Source organism: Ammospiza caudacuta, chromosome 1 (genome assembly GCF_027887145.1).
Source record: "Ammospiza caudacuta isolate bAmmCau1 chromosome 1, bAmmCau1.pri, whole genome shotgun sequence".
Taxonomy (NCBI): domain Eukaryota; kingdom Metazoa; phylum Chordata; class Aves; order Passeriformes; family Passerellidae; genus Ammospiza; species Ammospiza caudacuta.
The window spans coordinates 78,640,782-78,660,093 of record NC_080593.1 but is presented as its reverse complement, the minus strand read 5'-3'; the positions used below and the strand labels follow the sequence as shown (position 1 = coordinate 78,660,093).

Below are 19,312 nucleotides of genomic sequence, written 5' to 3'. Positions count from 1 at the left end.
ATCTTGCAGACAGGAGTGCTGAAATACAACATATTTTTGTGATTCAAAAAAATCTTCAAGAAAAACCCACAAGCATAGAAACAAGGCAGCTAGTTTCTACTTCAAATTTCTAAAGAAGTGTAAGGCTTGAAAAATAACAGATTCATTCATTTTCTTACAGTTATTGAAATAGCTATTTATGTTTAGGATTAGCCCCATATGAATGAAGGGCTTAAATAACAAAAAAAGTGTGATCATACCACTCATGTTAGAGAACTGTCATGTGTTACTTCTCAGTTAGAGAATTTATCATGTGCTAATTATTTGTCTTTCTGAATCATATATATTGTATATACACATAACAGGCAATATTCTGCTGTACTCTGCAAACACACAATACAAGGAAATCAGAAGAAATTCATCATTTGTGGAAAAGACAAAAGAAATTTTTACTGAGGTGACATCTATGGAGGAACTTTTAAATAAAATAGTACATTTTGAACTCATAGAGTTACATACTTGCTATATGTGTAATTTTATCTCCGCCCATCATTTAAACAAAGTGAGGAAACTTTCCTAAATAATTTGGGATCCTCCCATTTCGAGGAGTTTCATATTTTCTCATTTTTAAGCAAATCATAACAAAAACTTCTTTCCCCTTTGGAGCTACAAAGCAGAACAGAAAGGAAAAAATCTAAAGCTCTTGGATATTTGTATACTGCTTAGCACCCTAAACCTGGAATTTTATATTTTTTAACTTTTTGTAAAAAGGCAGTATTAAAACTGTGAAAATAATGCCACTCAGTAGAACTACTCAACTAATAGATCCAATTGAAGATATAACAGTACCGAGATTTATTTAATTAATAATCCTTTCCATTGTTCTGGAAATCCAAAGATTTCAGAGACCTACAGTGTAATTTAAATTATGGTTCAATTATGGCTAAATTATGGTTCAAAATTGCAGTGGGTAACTTAATGGCAAATAAATGGTGAAGCTAAAACTAGTCGGTTGTAGTCTTACTCTCCTTTTACAGTCCTCATGGTTCCAGTTCTGGCTGTTATTTCCAACTTGCCAAGTTATTTTGCGCATAATTGTTCCATGTTCTCTCTACCTGTCTTGTGCAATGGCTTGCTATTGGTCACTGTGGTGTTGTTCTGGCTGCCCTGAGCTATGAGAGAATGCACTTCTGCACTGCTCCTCACGGCAGCCTGAGACCTAAGAGTCTGCTTAGGGACTCAGCAGTGTCCTTTAGCAGTGCTATCTGCTGCTTCACCTTCTGACTCCAGATGCTGCCTCCCTCCACTGCCACCCTGTACTCAGAATACCGTAGAAATCCTCAAGACAGAGGAAGAGGAAAAATATTAACAGGCAGTTTAACTTATTTCAACATTATGAGCATTTGTGAAAACAAAAGAGGAAACAATAAAAGTAAGCATCCAAAATTTAAAGATGCCAATCAACAAAATAAATTAGCTCTACAGAAGATAATCCAATGTAAAAATGTCATGTCAGAATCTGACCCATAAAAATATTCTTGACACCTTTGACAGAATGAGAAACAAAAAGGAACAGCGAAACCTATGCAGAATGTGAAACTGGCCTTCTTGTCACACATGTTTGTTTAGTTTCAGCAGGGAAAGAAAAACTCTCCTCCTAAAATATGCATTTAATTTTGCAGTCACATAGTTAAATACAGAGTAGAATGGGGGCTTATTTCTCCTCCTTCATGTAGAGATTCATAAACATGTACGAACAAATGTCTTTGGTTCTCAGTTTACCTCCTTGTCAGGAAACAAAATTCACCATTAAAGGCCATAAATCAAGACATTTGCAACTCTCCTAATCAACAAACGTGATAGTTAATTAATTAATCAAGTTCTATTTGTTGTATGTATCACAAGCACAATTAATCCAGCCACACAGCTTCTCAGCGTGTCCTCTGCTGGGCGTCCCACCTCTGCAGAATGGGTGAGAATTGTTCCTTTACACTCTGAAATTCCAACTGTATGAATAACACAGATTCTTTTATCCATTACCTCATCCATATCCTGTTACTGACACATAACAAAGACCTATCAAACAAAAGTCAATTCCAAATTTAGCTTTTGACTGTCAGCTGAATGTTAACAAAACCATAAAGCACTGATTTGATGCTTAGGAAATTTTCTGAAGTTAGTCAGGGTTCTGTGAAATTCTCAGAAATACTGATTATGATGAAGCCCAAAACTTTAAGATTTTAATTTTATTTTTTCAGAACTCTGATACCTCAGATTTGCACTTCTTTTGTTTTAACTTGAAAAGGAACAAGGAAAAAAATAAATCTTAGTGATCTGCAGATATGGGAACTTCAAAAGAATTACAAAAATTGTTCTCTATAGATGTTAAATACAAGCCATCCATTTTATACTCATAGGTAAACATTTTAATCTGTTTCAAAATTCAAACATCTCCTGTAACTAATACAAAGCCTAAAGACATCTTCTGGCAAAAGGGACAGGACTTAAAGCACTGACGCAAAGCAGAAGGCATTCAAAAAAGGGATGGGATATTTTAACCAAACAAGTTCACTGTCATTTCATGCCTGAAATCTGTCTGATCTGAGATTACACTCTACAAACACTACATAGAGACCCCTTGGGTCTTTCCACACTTGCACTTTGTCTTGCTCCTGTAAGCTCTGTTCTGTATTTCCAATGCACTTTTTCTCCACATGTGATATTATTCAATGGCTAGCAGAAGAGAAAACTCTACATGTCACCTTATAAACACATATGCTTCCATAAGACATCTTACTATACAAAGCTAAGTCATGTTTTCACCTCTGGGAGAGCTTCACAAACTTAATTAATAACTGGTTTCTGTCAAAAATTCTTCAGAGGGTGCATGAAACAAAAACCAGTTAGGACACGGATTTCAACATACAATTACATTGTATACAATTCCCTACAAATGTGTCAAAATCACACAATGCAATTTAATGAAAAAAAATCCAATTATTTACATCAGCTGAGAAGCCAGTCTGTGAAATTCAGATTATTGTCACATTAGGGTAGATTGCTAGAGTTTTGTCAGAAACTCAGTGTAACTGCATAAAATTCTATAATATGTTAATGGTACGTTAGATGTTATTAATTATCATAGGAGATGCTACACCTACTCTCTAGAAAGCTGCAGATCTCCAACACTTTAGTGCTTAGGTTCTCTTAACAAGACAATAGAGATATATCTTTCTCTCTGCACAAAATCTTCACAAAGAAGAAGAAAAGAAGGAAATGGGAGGTGCAGAGCTCCCTTTTATACTGCATGACTACCTGTTAATTATAGGCTTCAGTGGAGTGATGAACACTTCAGGATAAAACTCTGGTTGGTAAAGTCCCTTGTTTTGTGTTATTGGTTTATGCCTTCAGACATATTAGAATAGACATAGGTAGCAAGCCTGCATCTGTCTGATGTAAAATACATTTGTCTGTTGTGGTGACAAAATCCAGGAAAACTGAAGCCACTCCATGTGTACACATTTTTAATTTTTTTTTTCCTTTTATATAATAGATGCTGGAATGGGGAGGAGTTTCTTGATATAGAACTAATCTTAAAATTCAGATTCAGAAAAATGCTGTGAAGGCGAATTAATTGATATCTCCCATGAATCTTTGGATACAAGACTGTAGGCAATACAAACCAAAATCATTGCTTTAGCTATTCCTTTAGCCATTCCTGCTCCCCTTTAGCAGTACATGTAGCTTTAATATATTAATGCAACATGCAGTCTTGAAACATACATTATCTTCCTATTTAGTACTTTTCAGAATGAAAAAGATTTGAAGAAAGGTGCATTGAATAGCTTTCCTTCAGCTTCTGGTGCCCACACACATAATGCTCACATATTTATATAATCTTCCATAAAGTGCCAGAGGAGCTGCACTAATGTGAAGATTGAATCCTCTTAGCCTCCAAAGGGCCCACAAGAAGCTAGAGCAAGGTGATCTTTTGGAGTTACACATGAAACAAGGCAAAGATAAGAAGAAGGAAACTGGAAAGTAGAAACTGCAATGTGAGAAATTTTAAGTGAATGGAATCCAGCTGAATAAGGAAGGCTGAGGACAAAGCATTTCTGCAGATTATGAACAGACTTTTAATTTTGCCTCCACTTCCTTGATAGTACTGACAATGGGGGAGGTATGCAGGTGTTAGAAAATAAAGTAACTGGCAACAATTCAACAGAGGGGAATACCAAGAGAAATTAGAAACATTTCAAAAGAAGTTTATTCAAGGTAAATCAGGAGGGCTGACAAACTGGAACACTCCCCCACACAGAGAAGATTCCTTTTCTGCACTTGGTATTCAAGAACTGAAACATTACAGATAATTTTTTTGGAATAAGAGTATTGTCTTATTACAGTTTTAAATTCTCAGGTTGTTGGTTGTGTTTTGTTTTGTTCAGTTTGGTTTGGTTTTTTTTTTTGGTTTTTTTTTTTGGTGTGTTTTGTTGGTTTTGGATGTGGATTCGTTTTTTTTTTTTTTTTTTGCAGGGCAGGGAAGGAGGGGAGGAGGATGGGAAGGACATTTATTATAGATATCAGAAATGGGTCTTGCAATTTTCAAGAAATTTGAAGTTAACTTATTTATTACCTACTGGGCCAGAAGGGAAACTTCTGCATTCCCTCTGGGTTGCCTGTGTGGCTTGATACTTTAGTCACAATTCTACCTAGGGCTTTTTAAATCACAGTTTGCTACAAAGGGTTGACAGAGAAAAATATTTCTACTTAATAACTTATTTTGAGAAGGAATCAGAAACATTACTCTAACCATCTGATCTTCGCTCAAGTACACTTGTATATGCTGCCTAATTAGGTCTTATGCATACCTTCTGCACCTGGAATGGGGAAACCCTGGATGTTTAGACAAACTAGGGAATGAAATGCTGAAAATCAGTGCTGCAGAAAGAGACCTGGGGGTCCTGGTTGATGGCAAGTCGGACATGAGCCAGCAGTGCCCTGGCAGCCAGGAGGGCCAAGTGTGTCCTGGGGGGCATCAGGCACAGCATCACCAGCCGGGCAAGGGAGGGGATTGTCCTGCTCTGCTCTGAGCTGGGGCGGCCTCATCTCAAGTGCTGGGGGCAGGTTTGGGTGCTGCAATGTAAGAAAAACACTGAGCTGTTAGAGCGTCCAAAGGAATTTACGAAGATGGTAAAGGGCCTTGAGGGGAAGCTGTATGAGGAGCAGCTGAGATCACCTGATCTGTTCAGCCTGGAGAACAGGAGACTGAGGGGAGATCTCTTTGCAGTTACAACTTCCTTGAGGCAAAGAGGAGGGACCGACAGTGATCTCTTCCCTGTGGTGATCAGTATCACGACCTGAGGGAATGGCCTGAAATTGTGTCACGGGAGGGGTAGGCTGGATATTAGGAAAAGGTTCTTCACTCAGAGGATGTTGGGGCACTGGAACAGGCTCCCCAGGGAAGTGGTCACAGCACCAACCCTGACAGAGTTCAAGAAGTATCTGGACAATGCTCTCAGGTACATGGTGTGACTCTTGGGATGCTCCTGTGCAGGACCAGGAGTTGGACTTGGATGATCGTAGTGGGTCCCTTCCAACTCAGCATATTCTGTGATTCTGTGATTTTATTAACCACTGTAATAATTATCAATATCCCTACTGAAGTTAGAGAAGTATATTTGAGGGATGCAGAGGTGTCTCTTTAATAAAAACTATCACTTTCTGCAGTTGATTCACCAAGAGAAAAGTAATGCATAATAGATGAAAGACAGTATAGTCTAAGGTAGAAGTTAATAGCTCTGTAAATAAGAAGGTAGCCAAAGCTAAGAACAAATTACAGATTTTTCCCCTAAAAGTGTTTTTATTTTGAATAAATACATAGAAGGAAGTGGACTCTGGGTGTCACTGGTTTAGGGTTCATACACAGAGGCCTCTCAGTGGCATCTGATTTTCTAACCGATACCCCAAAGTCAAAACTGGAAAGAACCAAATCAAACAAGATAACAATATGATTTAATTCCTAAACAATGCACTCAACTGGAGCTACAGAGTATCACTAGCACTTGTGAGACAGAAGAGGTTTTCTGGTTCGGGTTGGACTTTTTATTTCCCCACACACTGTTGTCATTATTTAAAGAAACAGTACCATATACTGCACGTATTTCAGCTTTTACCTGTAACCTATATTAAAATTTTACATTATCTTTATGATTAATGATTTAAATAAAATTTGAATGAGTAAATTGTCAGTTTTCTTTAAGTATGAAAACTATTCCTTGTTCTTGGAAAGAATCATGTCACTATGTTTTTATGCAATGTAGATAGAAAATCAAGAAACTATTTCTTCCAAGTAAAATGTAAAACAAGACTTGCTAGTAGTCTTTTAGACATATAGAGAAAAGGTTTTCTAAGAAAGGAGGATGGACTGGAAATTCTGAATTCATCACTGATATTCTCTGACACAGTCAAGCTTGGAATAATATTTAGTATCGCAACAAACCCTTATGATACAGATGTGTGACAGGTAAAAGTGCTTTTTGTTAACATTTATCTGAGCTATCTGTATTTGAGGACTTATTTATTGAATGCATGATTTATTGAACGCATGGCCTTTGTGTCAATGTGACATAATTTTTACCTGATGACTTATCTCAATTCATTATTGAGGGACTAATTAGGAGCACTGATGTGGCATTAAATATCAAATAATGCTATACTAAGCAGTTTCACCAATTTCATACATACATGAACAACTGCATTGTTTCCTTTATTTTTAGGCTGTCAACCTTTCTTTTTTTTAGTTGGTCTTTTCTTCTTTTTTTTTTTTTTCTTTTGCGTTTTATGATTTTTGGCAGCTTAGTATGACTCTTATTGCTTGTTGGAGAGAAGGGAAAGAAAGTAAAAAACCATTCCTGATTCATACTACTGTATTACTTAATACTGTCTAGGTCACTACCCAACCCACTTCATCTTATTTCAGCCAGAAGAGTCCTCCCCTGTTCAAGTGTTTATTATACTACTTCCAAAGCCATAATTTCCCATAAAAAATCCTGTACCCAGAAAAACAACAGCTATAAAAGAATATAAAAATTCCAGAAATGAAGCTGTTAATTGAAAATATGGATTTTACCAAATAATGTGGCTAATAATCTAATTAGTTTCTTCTCATACAGAGACTGTTCTATACTTTACATCAGCCTGGTAGATCTTCTCTGAAATATTTTTTTTGCTGTGGAAATAGATAAGAATATGAAAACCATGATTTGCATTTGAGGTACAAGTGCACTGTGGTTTTAAAGAGTTACTGGTGGGGGATTTTTCCCTTCCCAATGATTTCTAATATTCAGTTTGTTCATTGGATTGTTTCCAAGCATTTAGCTGATGGAGTTTTATCTTAGAGATCATAGAACCTCACAGTTCTTTCAATGAGTTGTAACTGTTAATGCAGTTAAAACTACTCAACTCAGTTGCTGCTCATGTGCCTCATTCTATCTTTATCTGTACTGAATTTCAGTCATTCTTGGAAGGTCTTTCTGCTAGACTTCATTATGGTTGGTCCTTCCCTTTTTCTTCTCAGTAATAAAATTTGTCACCTAGCTATTTGTCACCTACCTGCTTCCCACAAATAGTTTAAAATGTTAAGTGGTATTGCTTTTCCTCACATGAAAGTTTTGGGGATTACTTTGAGATTGTTTTTTGTTTGTTAACTGTGTTGCTATAACTGCACACTTTGGTCCTCAGGCACCGAAGTAGTTTTATATATCTATATGCCAAAGTTATTTGGTGAGGTATTTCTTCTTGGGTTACTGCAGCAGATATGTGTGATAATTACTGTTCATTTGTTGATTTTCTCCAGAGTCTCTCCCACAATGCCTTAGTTTGAGACTTCACCTTTGATACATTCCTCATAAAATAACTGTTCAAGGTCTCCTAAAGAGATTAAAAAGCATTCTTTTAGCTTTTCTGCAAAAGTCTTGTTTTGTTTTCTTTAGATTTTTAATGTTTCAGAAGTGTCTTCTGTTAAAGTAGCCTCTGGTAGGGTTCCAGATTCTCATATTTCTAAAGAAGAATTTTTATTGTCAGTTTTTCCTCAAACTCACTTTAAAGCGTTTTTTTTTTTTTTTGCTTCACAATTAACGTGTAACGTTTCTCAATCCTTTCTATTTCTCTTATCTGGAAACAGACTTTTTTTAAAGGCTACACCTTTATTTGCCCTCATTACTGTATGATTTGGTCATCCCAACCTCCTTTAGCCCTTCATGTCTTTGTGTTGAGTATTTTGCATTAGCTTCATGCATTGCTTAAATTTTGATTTAGTTCCTCTTTTTTAGATTGATGACTAGATAACTTCTGAGGCAGATATTTTTTAGGCCTACAACCTTTTGATATTAGGGTTCAAGCTCAATGTAAAATTCAACCTGTGTTCCAGGGAGTAACTGAAGTCTCCCATCATTGCTGCAATTTTCCTGTCTTAGAATCCATCTGAACACTCAACATATCATCAGCAACTTTGTTATTTCAGTCAGCAGGATAATGATGATGTTCTCACAGTTTTAATACTACATCTGAAACATCCATACAGATGTCAGATGCGGTTTAATTTGTTGAAAGTTATGTTGCCATGATTTCCATCCAAGGTATTCAGATAGAAAGATTCATATATCTAGAGTGTGCTTTACTCTAAACATTGCTTCTGTAATATTTCCAAATTCAGAATCATACTTCTTTAAGCCACTATTGACTTTTACAATTAAGATTTATAGTTAATACTAAGTAGTATTACATATATATATATATATAAAAGGTAAAAATCGACCATATATTTCAAAATGCATTGTTATTATGGGCATTTATATTCAATGGAAATCCATATTAGTTATAAACATTTCTATTTGCTTTGCAACCATATACAGAAACCCTTTCCTGACTTTCTTAATGTAAAGGAGGGTGTTTGTTTGTTGGATAGCACCTCTTTTATCAGTATCACAAGAAGGCCTCAAGTGGGACCTTTGAATATTATGAAAAGATCTCTTCAGTAGAACTGCAGTTATTAGTATGTCTTTCATATGAAACCTTGAAAAGCTCTCCTTTTTCATACTGATAGCTTAAGTATCCATTATTAAAATTCACAGGAAGACAATAAAAAACCCCACACTTTGGCAACAGTTAAGGTTACATATATCTGTCAACAAAACAGACAAGGACATGCAATGATCTCATGCCGCACAAATTAATTGTACACTAAGCCTGACTGAAATCCGAAGTGTGAGTTTACAAATACAAACTATTAACTCTGATGATTGGAATTTTTTTTGTTTGTAATCTGATGAAAAATTAAAAAAAAATATTAGAAGAGCTAAAATGAAGACCTGATACAAAGATATTTCTGTAACAGTTCTATCTCCTGTCTTGAATAGCTCCATACAGGCAACCTATCTTTGAGAAAACCTCAGCAAAATTCTTGAGAGAAGAGACTTTTTAGCAAATGGTCCCAAGATCACAAGAATACAAAGATTACTTTAAAATTATTCTGCTCTAATCTCAGATGTAAAGATCTATCACTGCTCAGGTTCTTGACTGTAAACCATTGTGCATAATCTGAATGCACACCTCATCTCTCCACTTTCTTTCCAAACAAAGAGGCTGGAGTTCTTCTTATTGTTATTTAAAGTATATTTAAATTGCAAATGATAAACTTGAAGGAATAACTATTTAAACAAGAACCAACTGCTTTCCAAGGACCAACCAGAGCTAATCCAGCTAGGCAAAAAAAACTTTAAAAAAACCATTCTGAAATAGTGCTTTCATTTTTTTACAGGCATTTTTTTCTACTACAATAAGGATAAAAATCTGAAGTATTTTAGAAATTAAACATTTACAAAAACATTTGATCTCAATATTCGTCACTGTGATTTTAGTTCCACAGACTGTGTGTTATATGATTAGAAATGACAGAGAACTTTAAGATTTAAACCTCAGTTCTCCTGCTTTACTTGTTATTGTCTCACACATTTTTATTGCCATTAAAAAGTGTGCATGTGTTCTAGAACAAAAGAAAATACAATCTGGCATTAGATACTAATTTTCTATGAGAATTGAAGGATAACATCTAGCCAGTGTAACTTCTAAGGCAAAGAAGCAATTGCTGAGAAGGCACCACATTCAAAATCAACAAAACTGAGTAAATATCTTTACAGCTGTACAGAATATGGTATATAAATCACCCTTGGCTACCTCTGCTGAGTCTAGGAATATTGCAGTCTCATAATTTTCTGCTTCTTGGATATTTTGAGAGTAATTAATAAACTACTAGACCTGAAATTCCTATTCTGTTACAGCATCTTCATCTTAGAAAAGCAGACCAGAAAAGCATGTTTTGCATGGTTTCATTTGTCATATAGGTCTAGATGAAAAAAGACCTAATTTTGATGTTCAATCTACTTCACCTTTTTAAACTTTTGTAGTTTGTTATACAGTAAATGAAATTATTTAGACTACAGTTTGAATCATTCAACAGAAGTGTTCCTGTCAGTGCTTAAACAAGCCATGTCAAGATAATATGCATAATATATAATATAAAATATAAGATATAATTTTACAAATATATCCTGAATGATTTGATAAACTATATTGAATAGCAAATTGATGTGGCAATTTTTTTTAAAAGACAACAAGGCATGTAGGTGTTGAAAGTTGCACAGACAATGAACATGAATGAGTACCTCTCTTAAGATAAGGTCAAGAAGATACTCCAGAAGTAACTGGCATGCTAATGAACACTGGAGTTTATCAGCATACTTTCAACTTCATTATCTATTGACTTACAATTAGATGGTAAATATCCTTTAAAAATGAATTTACTAAGATCATAATTAATATAAAAATATGCAAATTATCTTTGTTTCTTCATTGTTTCATCTGATGGATGTAATTGGTGCAAAACCACTTTTCTTATGGTTTTGTTTATTTGTTTGTTTTTCTGGTTTGGGGTTTATTTTGTTTGGTTTTTTGTTTGTTTTTGTTTTTGTTTTTTTTAACAGACACCAATTATATGGCCATCTTACATAGTTTTCATATAAAGACTATCAGAGGCTAAGAGGTTATGCATTCAGAGTATGGCATGAGTTAAAGATGCAATTACAGAGCAGGCATGTTGTACCACATCATCTTCATGGTGAGTCAGTATTGGCTGACTCCTAGTCACCAACCCAGCTGCTTCTTTCTTAAGATCACAGGGGGAGAAAATGAGATGTAGCAAAAATCATGGGCTGGGAAAAACGGGAAGATCACTGACTAGTACCTAAAACACGTTTAACTAGGGAAAATTGATTTAAATTTCCTGGCAATTAAAATAGACTTGCATGTTGAGAGAAAAAAATTCAAAAAAATTAGAAACAACTTCTTCCCACACCCGACTTTTTCTCAAGTTCACTTTCAGTCCTGGCTGGTCTCTCTCTTGTCCCCTGGGGGCACAGGCACATGGGGAATGGGGGTCAGCGGGCAGCCCACAGCAGCTCCCCTCTGCATCCGCTCTCCTCACATTATCCCTGTTCCAACGTTGAGTCCATTCCCGGGGCCGCAGTGCCGGCCCAGGCGGGCCGGGCTCTCTCGCAGGCCGCAGGGCCATCCCTGCCGGGTCTCTCCTGCCCCCGGCCCTGCTCCCGCTGTCCCCTCGGGGCTCGCAGGGCTGTTTCTCGCTCGCTTCCCCTGGCTCAGCCCCGGCTGCCGGGCGGCGTTTTGCCCTCCCTTGCCCAGCCTTTCCCCGGGGCTCAGGGGCTCAGCCGTGCCCTGCGCTGGGGCCGCTGCAGCCGCTGGCACCGCCTGGGGCCGGCCCGTGCAGTGCCGGGGCACGCCAGCACTTCGAAATGTTAAACCAATTCATTACCAAAGTAAGAAAAAAAAAAAAAGAAAGGCGGGAACAAGGCTGGATTTTCTCTCAAAAAAATTACTGCTAAACCATTTAAGTAAGAAGTGGCAGTTTCACACAAAATATGTTGGTTTCATCAACGCCATTGTTCAGCATAAAGACTGGCTGCTGGTGTGGCAAATTCCTGAAAGAATAAGTAAAAAAAAAAAAAAAAAACAAACCAAAACAGTTCTTCAGTCCATAATAACTTCAGGGAATATTAGATCACCTTGACAAAATTGTTTTGAACCGTTAATTTAAATAACAGTCTTCACATCGAGAGCTGATGTTTTGCAATATAGAACTGACAGACTCTATAAAGCTTCCTTACAAAAACAGTTATTACTTTGACATATTAGACTTAATGTAGCTGTTTTGACTTAAAAGAGCCAGTTTCTTTTTGGTGCAATTTCATGTTGACTTAAATGAAGTTAAACAAGGTAAACAGTTTATCCTATGTCTTTGGACTAGGACTGAACTTCAATATTTTCATGCTTTTCTGTTTCTTTGGTTGGTCTGTCAAGTCAAAATGCCCCTGTCAGTGCCATGCTTCAGGAAACCTCAGATATAGCTGGGCACACTGGAAGAAAGTCAGACTGATCTGGCTGATGAAAGCTCCCTCTTCTCTTGGATGTGATTTTCCCCCAGATGACCTTTAAATATTTAGAGATGCCACTTAAAAAAACCCTGACCCCCCCAAAAAAAAAGATCCACAGCATTTGTGGACTTGTAGAATTCAAGTACTATGCCTTCAACTTTTAAATGTGAAACCAAATGACATTTTTCAAATGAAGGTAGGAGGCAGCAAAGTTGTCTGTGCAAACAGAACTCAGGACAAAACAAGTACATATGCATGCCTTTTTATTTGGGAAAGCTTTGAGTTTGGAAAGAATATTGAGTTAGCTTTTTTGTAAAAATTACAAAAGAAAAGGAGATGGCTAATGTGATATGGGGCCATATAATGTTGTGCTATACTGACATCAGGTTTATTATTCATGTTGTTCTTGCTACTACATTTTCCTTAGGTATAGAGGAAAATTATGTTATATAAATACATTATTTGTGCTAGCAACCCAAAAGGTAGAAAGTGAGATGCATGTTATTTGAGAAGTTGTTTTCATTGCTGATGACGCTTGTCTACCTTACAGAGGCATAAAAATGGCTAACAAATCATGTGCAAATATTTAGACTATGTCATCCAAAATTTCCTTTCAATTTTCTCTACTATAAAATAAAACTCCTTTTCACCACAATAAATTTTGGAACTATTTGCTTGTGCTAAAAATGCTGAAACGTCTGATATATTTTTTTATGTAAACCTCTAGAATGGAATAAAAATGTTTTAGTTGTTAAACACCAATTTTTTTTTTCTCTTGGCACTTATTCTAAAACATGATGCCCACTTACTGTCATTAAATCAGAGATGGGAAATTCTCTTGATCTAGTCAGGGAAGATTAGATTCACTGTCTTGTATCAGAACTAACTTATTGCAATAACATGTCACATATTACTTTGAAAAAAATAATTTTGAATGTCAAGTCTGTTATGCTGTATTTATGTTTTCAAGAATAAAATGATGAATTAAAAGAATTGCTATCTTGTAAATCCAATATAACATCTGGAATTCCTTTCCTAATCTAACTTTCAGTAGAAACATTTCAAGATATATTAAAATTGTTATTTTCTTCTCCCCTTTCCTATATTCACACTAATTTCCAACTGTTCCATACTTCCTTATCTCTATCAATGTTAATCTGAAATTGTTTTTGCACTACAGGTAAACATGTAAGAACTAAGTGAAGTGCCATCCCCCAAACTAGGGAAGAAAAAAACACTTGAAAACCAATGCAGATCTGAATACCTGAACGGTCTTTCTTATTTACTGTTCAGAAGTCATCTGAAATGGATTAAGAGGTATAGGTTTGGTATTTCAGAGATCCAAAGGGTTCACAGATAAATTTTCAGTCTTGTGCATCATAGTCTTCTGCTATTCAGTCTTAATAGCATGACTCACTCAGCCCCAAATCCACAGTGACCTTCATTTTATTTACTTCCTGCTTCACTGCTTATTTACTTCCCTCTCCAAAGAAAAAGCACAGCAAATGATTAGTTATGACTTGCTTCCAGTACAACTGATTTTTAGAAATATCCTTTTAAGAAGGAGCAGACCCTCTGGAGACTGAGGTGTGAAGGTTCAAAATGAAGAATGTTATGGATAGAAACACATAGTCTTCTTCATTAATTTCCTAAAATTCTTTATTTGCTATTTTTCCAAATGTTGAGACATGAGTTATCTAACCTAGAAACATGCAGAAAATGCAAGAGAAATGTAAACTATATCAGCTATGACAACTGAGAGATGCAAAAGCTTGCAGTACTACAGCCTGAATTTTTCTAGATTTCTACAGGAAAATCTTCCTTCCTCTGTTCTGGTGCAGTAGGTAACTGACTCATCATCAGACACTAGTGCATTCACTAACCTTGCCCCTTTCTGTATTCATGGCTATAATTTCATTAGAAATTTACATCAGGGGCACACAAAAGATAAGAAGTCTCATATAACTGAAAGCTCAGTCTATGCATTCAAGTTACTTATCTGAGGCAATGATATTTTATCTTCCTTTCTCAAATTTCCACAGATTCTGCAGTGCAAACACACCCACACAGACAAACATACACACATACTTTCACCTGCAGGTGAATAGTCTCTCTGAATTAACACTTCCAGATACCACTGATCATTCATAAGTTTTCCAGAAACCATCCACAAATAATTAATAATTTTGGTAAAAGAAGTCACTGTGGTTTCAAACACTTTAAAGATACCTTTTTAAATACAAAACTATTTATTTGGGTTCTTCCATCAGTGAAACATATTTTGAAACACTAAAGACTTACCCCACGTGCAACAGCAGGGAATCAGCCTCAATAATCTCAGAACCACAGACAATATCTACAAAAGGATCATTTTCCATTTCTACAATAAGCTAATCTTTCCAGGACCTGTGTCTCACCAGGTTCCTAGACAAACCTTGTGAGTATGGTTAATAGGGATTAATTCTATACAGAATTCTCCAAATAACATTTTCTTGGAGAAAAGAAAAAATGAGTGAGAAATGGGGGGATGCTTTATATTAAAATACTATAATAATTTGTTGTCCTAACACTGTTTTTATGATGATGGCAGTGAATTAATCCATCCTCTTGACAATCATTTCACAGTAAGAATGAGAAAGCTTGCCATTTTCAGTTCTGGCCTACCCCATTCTTGTCCTCACTGTGCATTTCCATGACAATGCCTGTGAGCATTATAACACCATTGTACATCATGACTCTGCTTTCTGTGATGTTACTCCCAAACTGGGTGTGAAATATGTGAAAGGACAGATCTGAAATGGAAGAACTGTCATCAGTGAAGCAGAGTAGTCTACAGAATTAATAATTGACTGAATTGACAGCATGCTACCACCCAACAGAAATCTGAAATTGAAGGGCACTGACTTCCTTTATAACTGAGCGGCTTTGTGTCAAAATTACTTGTCAAATTAAAGGTGTGTAAAATGAGACCTTGATGAGGTGTGTACAATTTAATGCAAAATTAGTAAAAAATATTTTTTTTCTAAAATGTCTGGGTTTTTGTGTTAAATGACCACTACTGAAATTTTGGTAACTATTGATATTATGACAGTCTCAGTTCAGGCTTCCCCCTGCCCCGCCTTTTTTTTTTTTTCTTTTTAATTGAAAGTATATGCCTGAGCTAATATAATTGATCTTTTCTTCAAATCAGGTCATCAGAATAATCAAACCAAATGAAAAATAGAGTACAGTTGCTTTCAAGTTCCCCACAGCTTTTGCAAAGACAAGCTTACTAATGTTGTGAAGTACTCACAGTAGAAAATTATAAGCACCAGAGGGAATTATTTGAGGAAAATGGGAGAAAAATTGGTAAGTATAGAGGGAGAAATGTTCTCAACCAAGGCATGCAGTCACATTTTGACCACAAAGGATTGAAAGAAATTCTATTCATTGATCTCTGTAAATGTGGCATTAACAGAGTGGTCAGAGGATGAAAGGAAATATATAATAGCTTCATAAGAACATAAAATTGAAAGGGACCATGCTTTAGCTCACTGAATCCAGGCTTCTGTTCTGGCATGCATCATGTCTATAAATGCTTTCATAAAGACAAATATGCTGTACTTTGAAACACCTTCAGCTTTTTTTTCTTTTCCTGTTAGTAACCTCTTTCAGAATCTGATTTTTTCTTGTTTTCATTCTAAATTTACTAAACATGAATTCTAAATTAACTCACAGCCACCAAAACCTTATTTTTTCAAGTAAAACTGTAATCAACGTAAATAATTTTTATTTTTCATTGTGCTTCATTTGGAGGTGTATTTATAGACTATCATGTGCCCACTTCTATTATTTATGGAAATAATTAAACAAGCATATTTTATTCTCCATTACTATCGCAGCCATAATGTTCAATTCTTTCTGTACAGCTTCACATATAAATCATTTTTCTTAGCTGAAAGTAATCAGAATAGCATATAGGTCAACACTATTTTCCACAATGTCTTCAGTGCCCTTTATCACTTTTTTTATATATCAGCTTTTGCAGCTTAGTATTACATTCTCCTTCTTTAAGACTTGACACTAGATCTGGTAACCAGTTCTTTCTCTTCCTCTCTCAATTACAGTAAATCACTAGTGTATAACAGAAATTCATAACATTGTTTTCTATTCCCAATGTTTACTCTTTATTTCTATATCCAAACCATATTCATAATATCTAGCTCTTTCCAGACAATGTTTTCATTCTTCTGCAAAGCTTTGTATCAACAATATTTTTGCAACATTTTTTTCTGTTCCAAAATCATTTATGAAAATGTTAATCAGTGTAAAGCTGCCTGAATGCATATCTCCTCATCCCCTTACCCCTTTTAAAAGCTTCTCTTCCAATGCAAATCATTACCTCCATTTAGAAAGGTCCTTTCTCAGTTTACATTTTCTTCTTATATAGCTCAATAATTTTTGGCATTCTGAAATACTTAATATTTTACTACGTTTGGTATAACAGAACATTTTTTTTTATCCTTTGAGTTAACAGACTCTTAAATAAAGTTGTTCCACTTCCTATTTTTAGTTCAGAAGATACTATTCAAATTTGGAAGCCCTCACTACCAGACATGTGTGATTTCAGAGGCTACTGGTTCCCTTGCATCACTTTCTACAATATAATTTTCAGAATTCCAATATCAGGGGAAACTAAAATGAATTTTTTTTTCCATGCCCTCTTCCCCAATAACCATCTTACTTTACCCCTCATATTCTATGTATTTCTCTGATTTCATTAAGGAAATTAAGACTCATGTAGATTATCTAATAAAAAAAATCTATCATAATGCAGCAAGACAGTCTTCAAGGAGAGGAAAACTTCCTCTGTCATATATCATGGGTTAAAGTTATATAGAGGATTATGTGTTATTTAATGCAAGTTAAAACCCAAGCTCTACAGACAACATTACATATGATGGATCGGACTTCAGCTGCCCAGGCTCCAGTTCAATTACATTAGTGTGAACATTATATCTGAAGCTCACTCTATATATCAGAATATAAATGCAGAGCTTGTTCTTACAGACTTTTGAGGAACTCTGAGTAACACACCTTGTATCTCCTAGTATGAAAAAAACCACAAAAGATTTCCTTTTGGAGGAGACCTTTTCCACCTTACAGAGTGGAATGAATACCCTACGGAGCTTAGACTGAATATGCAATATTCCCTGAAGCAGAACTGAAAATAATTCTGAAATAGTCTGGAAAAGCCATTAGCAGTGACCTCATGCATTTAGGATTATAGAAATTGATGTAACAGGATCAATTGCACACACTCTGTTTAGCTGAGCTCAGAATAAAAGCTATTTTATCACATTTTAGAATCTTCATCCTATATACTTTTATTTATCCTTTTGATAATAAACAAAGTATTCACAGGCAACTGGCAAGTTCACTGTAAATCTATGTAGCAATCCAAGAGGTGTCTTCCCTTAAAAGAAGAGGTGCCATCTAAGGACATAAATGATCTGCCTCTTATCAGTGCCACATTTCTGGGAATGGAAAAAAACAAACCAAAGCCAAAGGAGAACAACCACCTTACCTTTCCTACATACTGAGGATCTGGTCCCATGTGTTCTTCTAAAACAAAGAACTGATTCCACACCCATCCACGCTTTGGACGATGATGCACTTCTGTTTCGCCTTCTATGTGTTTGGTTTGATTTCTGGTCACCTTGATGGAGCCATGGTGAGCAGCTCCATAACATCTTTGTACAAAACAGAGACAAACTAGGACTGGGCAGATACAAGATGTACTTGTAATTCTCATTGTAGGATAAGATTCCTGTTCAAGGTTTTCTTTCTCTTGTCCTTTTCAGCTGTAATCCTTCAATAAGGTCCCGAGAGTGAAGGTGAAGTCTGCTTCAGAAATACAGTCCAAATTAGGTTTTTCTGCTTGTTCATGGTTTAGCTGCCCATTTGGGAAAGCTCAAATTATATTTACATTATGAAAAGCTGACTGGAAAAAATGATATTTCTTCTGAGGTCTTCACAATAGAGTTCCACGGCCGACCATTTTCTATCTAATATGAAAAGGAAAGAAAGACACTTACTCATCACTAAAACCAGCAATTTTCAGTTTCTGACCTTAGATTACACTCAAAGTTGTACTAAGCACTCAGTCAAAGACTACCATTGGAACTAAAATTTCATTTCAATGCTTCCTGTAAAAGCATTTCCTGATTTTTATGTTAAAATACAGTAAGACAGCATGACTCCCACAAGCTGTGAAAACACTCATAATTAAAACCTGCACGATTCAGAACAGTTCCTTTGGCTTTTACCTACAAATCATTGACCTGGTCTGGCAGTAGAACAAAATCACTGCTACAGTGTCATTAAATACTGATCACTGAATCATTTCACATGAGTTTTTGATGTTCTATACACCACACAGATATCCAGCTTGATGAAAAATATCTAGTCTATAATGGGTTTTGAAAGAATGCCACCAAAATGGGCTTTTAAAATTCTGAGTCAATACTAGAGCATACTGACAGGAAGCTTCAGTCAAAATGTGCATTTTTACACATTTTATATAAAGCACACCTTGTGATTTATATAAACTCAAACCAATATCATCTAGGACATCATAAAATTATAACATACTGACAGGAATTTCACGTTGTTTTGATATCAGTATTTTCAGTATATTTGCAATATTTTCTCAGCCTCAAAAAGGAAAATGTAACCTAATTTATTACAATAATAAAATGTGAATATATGTGGAAGGTGATGTAGTGCTTAAAGCCAAGTACCTTGAAAGTAAAATATTTCTTCAATCTTAGAGAAACAGTTACATTAAA

The 19,312-nt window shown here is 35.6% G+C and overlaps 1 protein-coding gene across 4 annotated transcripts in view; it reads right to left on the bottom strand.

Moving 5' to 3' along the window:
* The window catches only part of CDH18 (cadherin 18), a 156,947-nt gene extending 138,671 nt beyond the window's left edge, over positions 1–18,276 (bottom strand). For all 4 annotated transcript variants that reach the window (XM_058820536.1, XM_058820529.1, XM_058820512.1 and 1 more), the window contains exon 1: positions 18,049–18,276. In XM_058820536.1, the coding sequence (XP_058676519.1) occupies positions 18,049–18,276 (228 nt within the window). The remainder of the gene's footprint in view (positions 1–18,048) is intronic.
* Between the last annotated feature and the right edge of the window lie 1,036 nt (positions 18,277–19,312).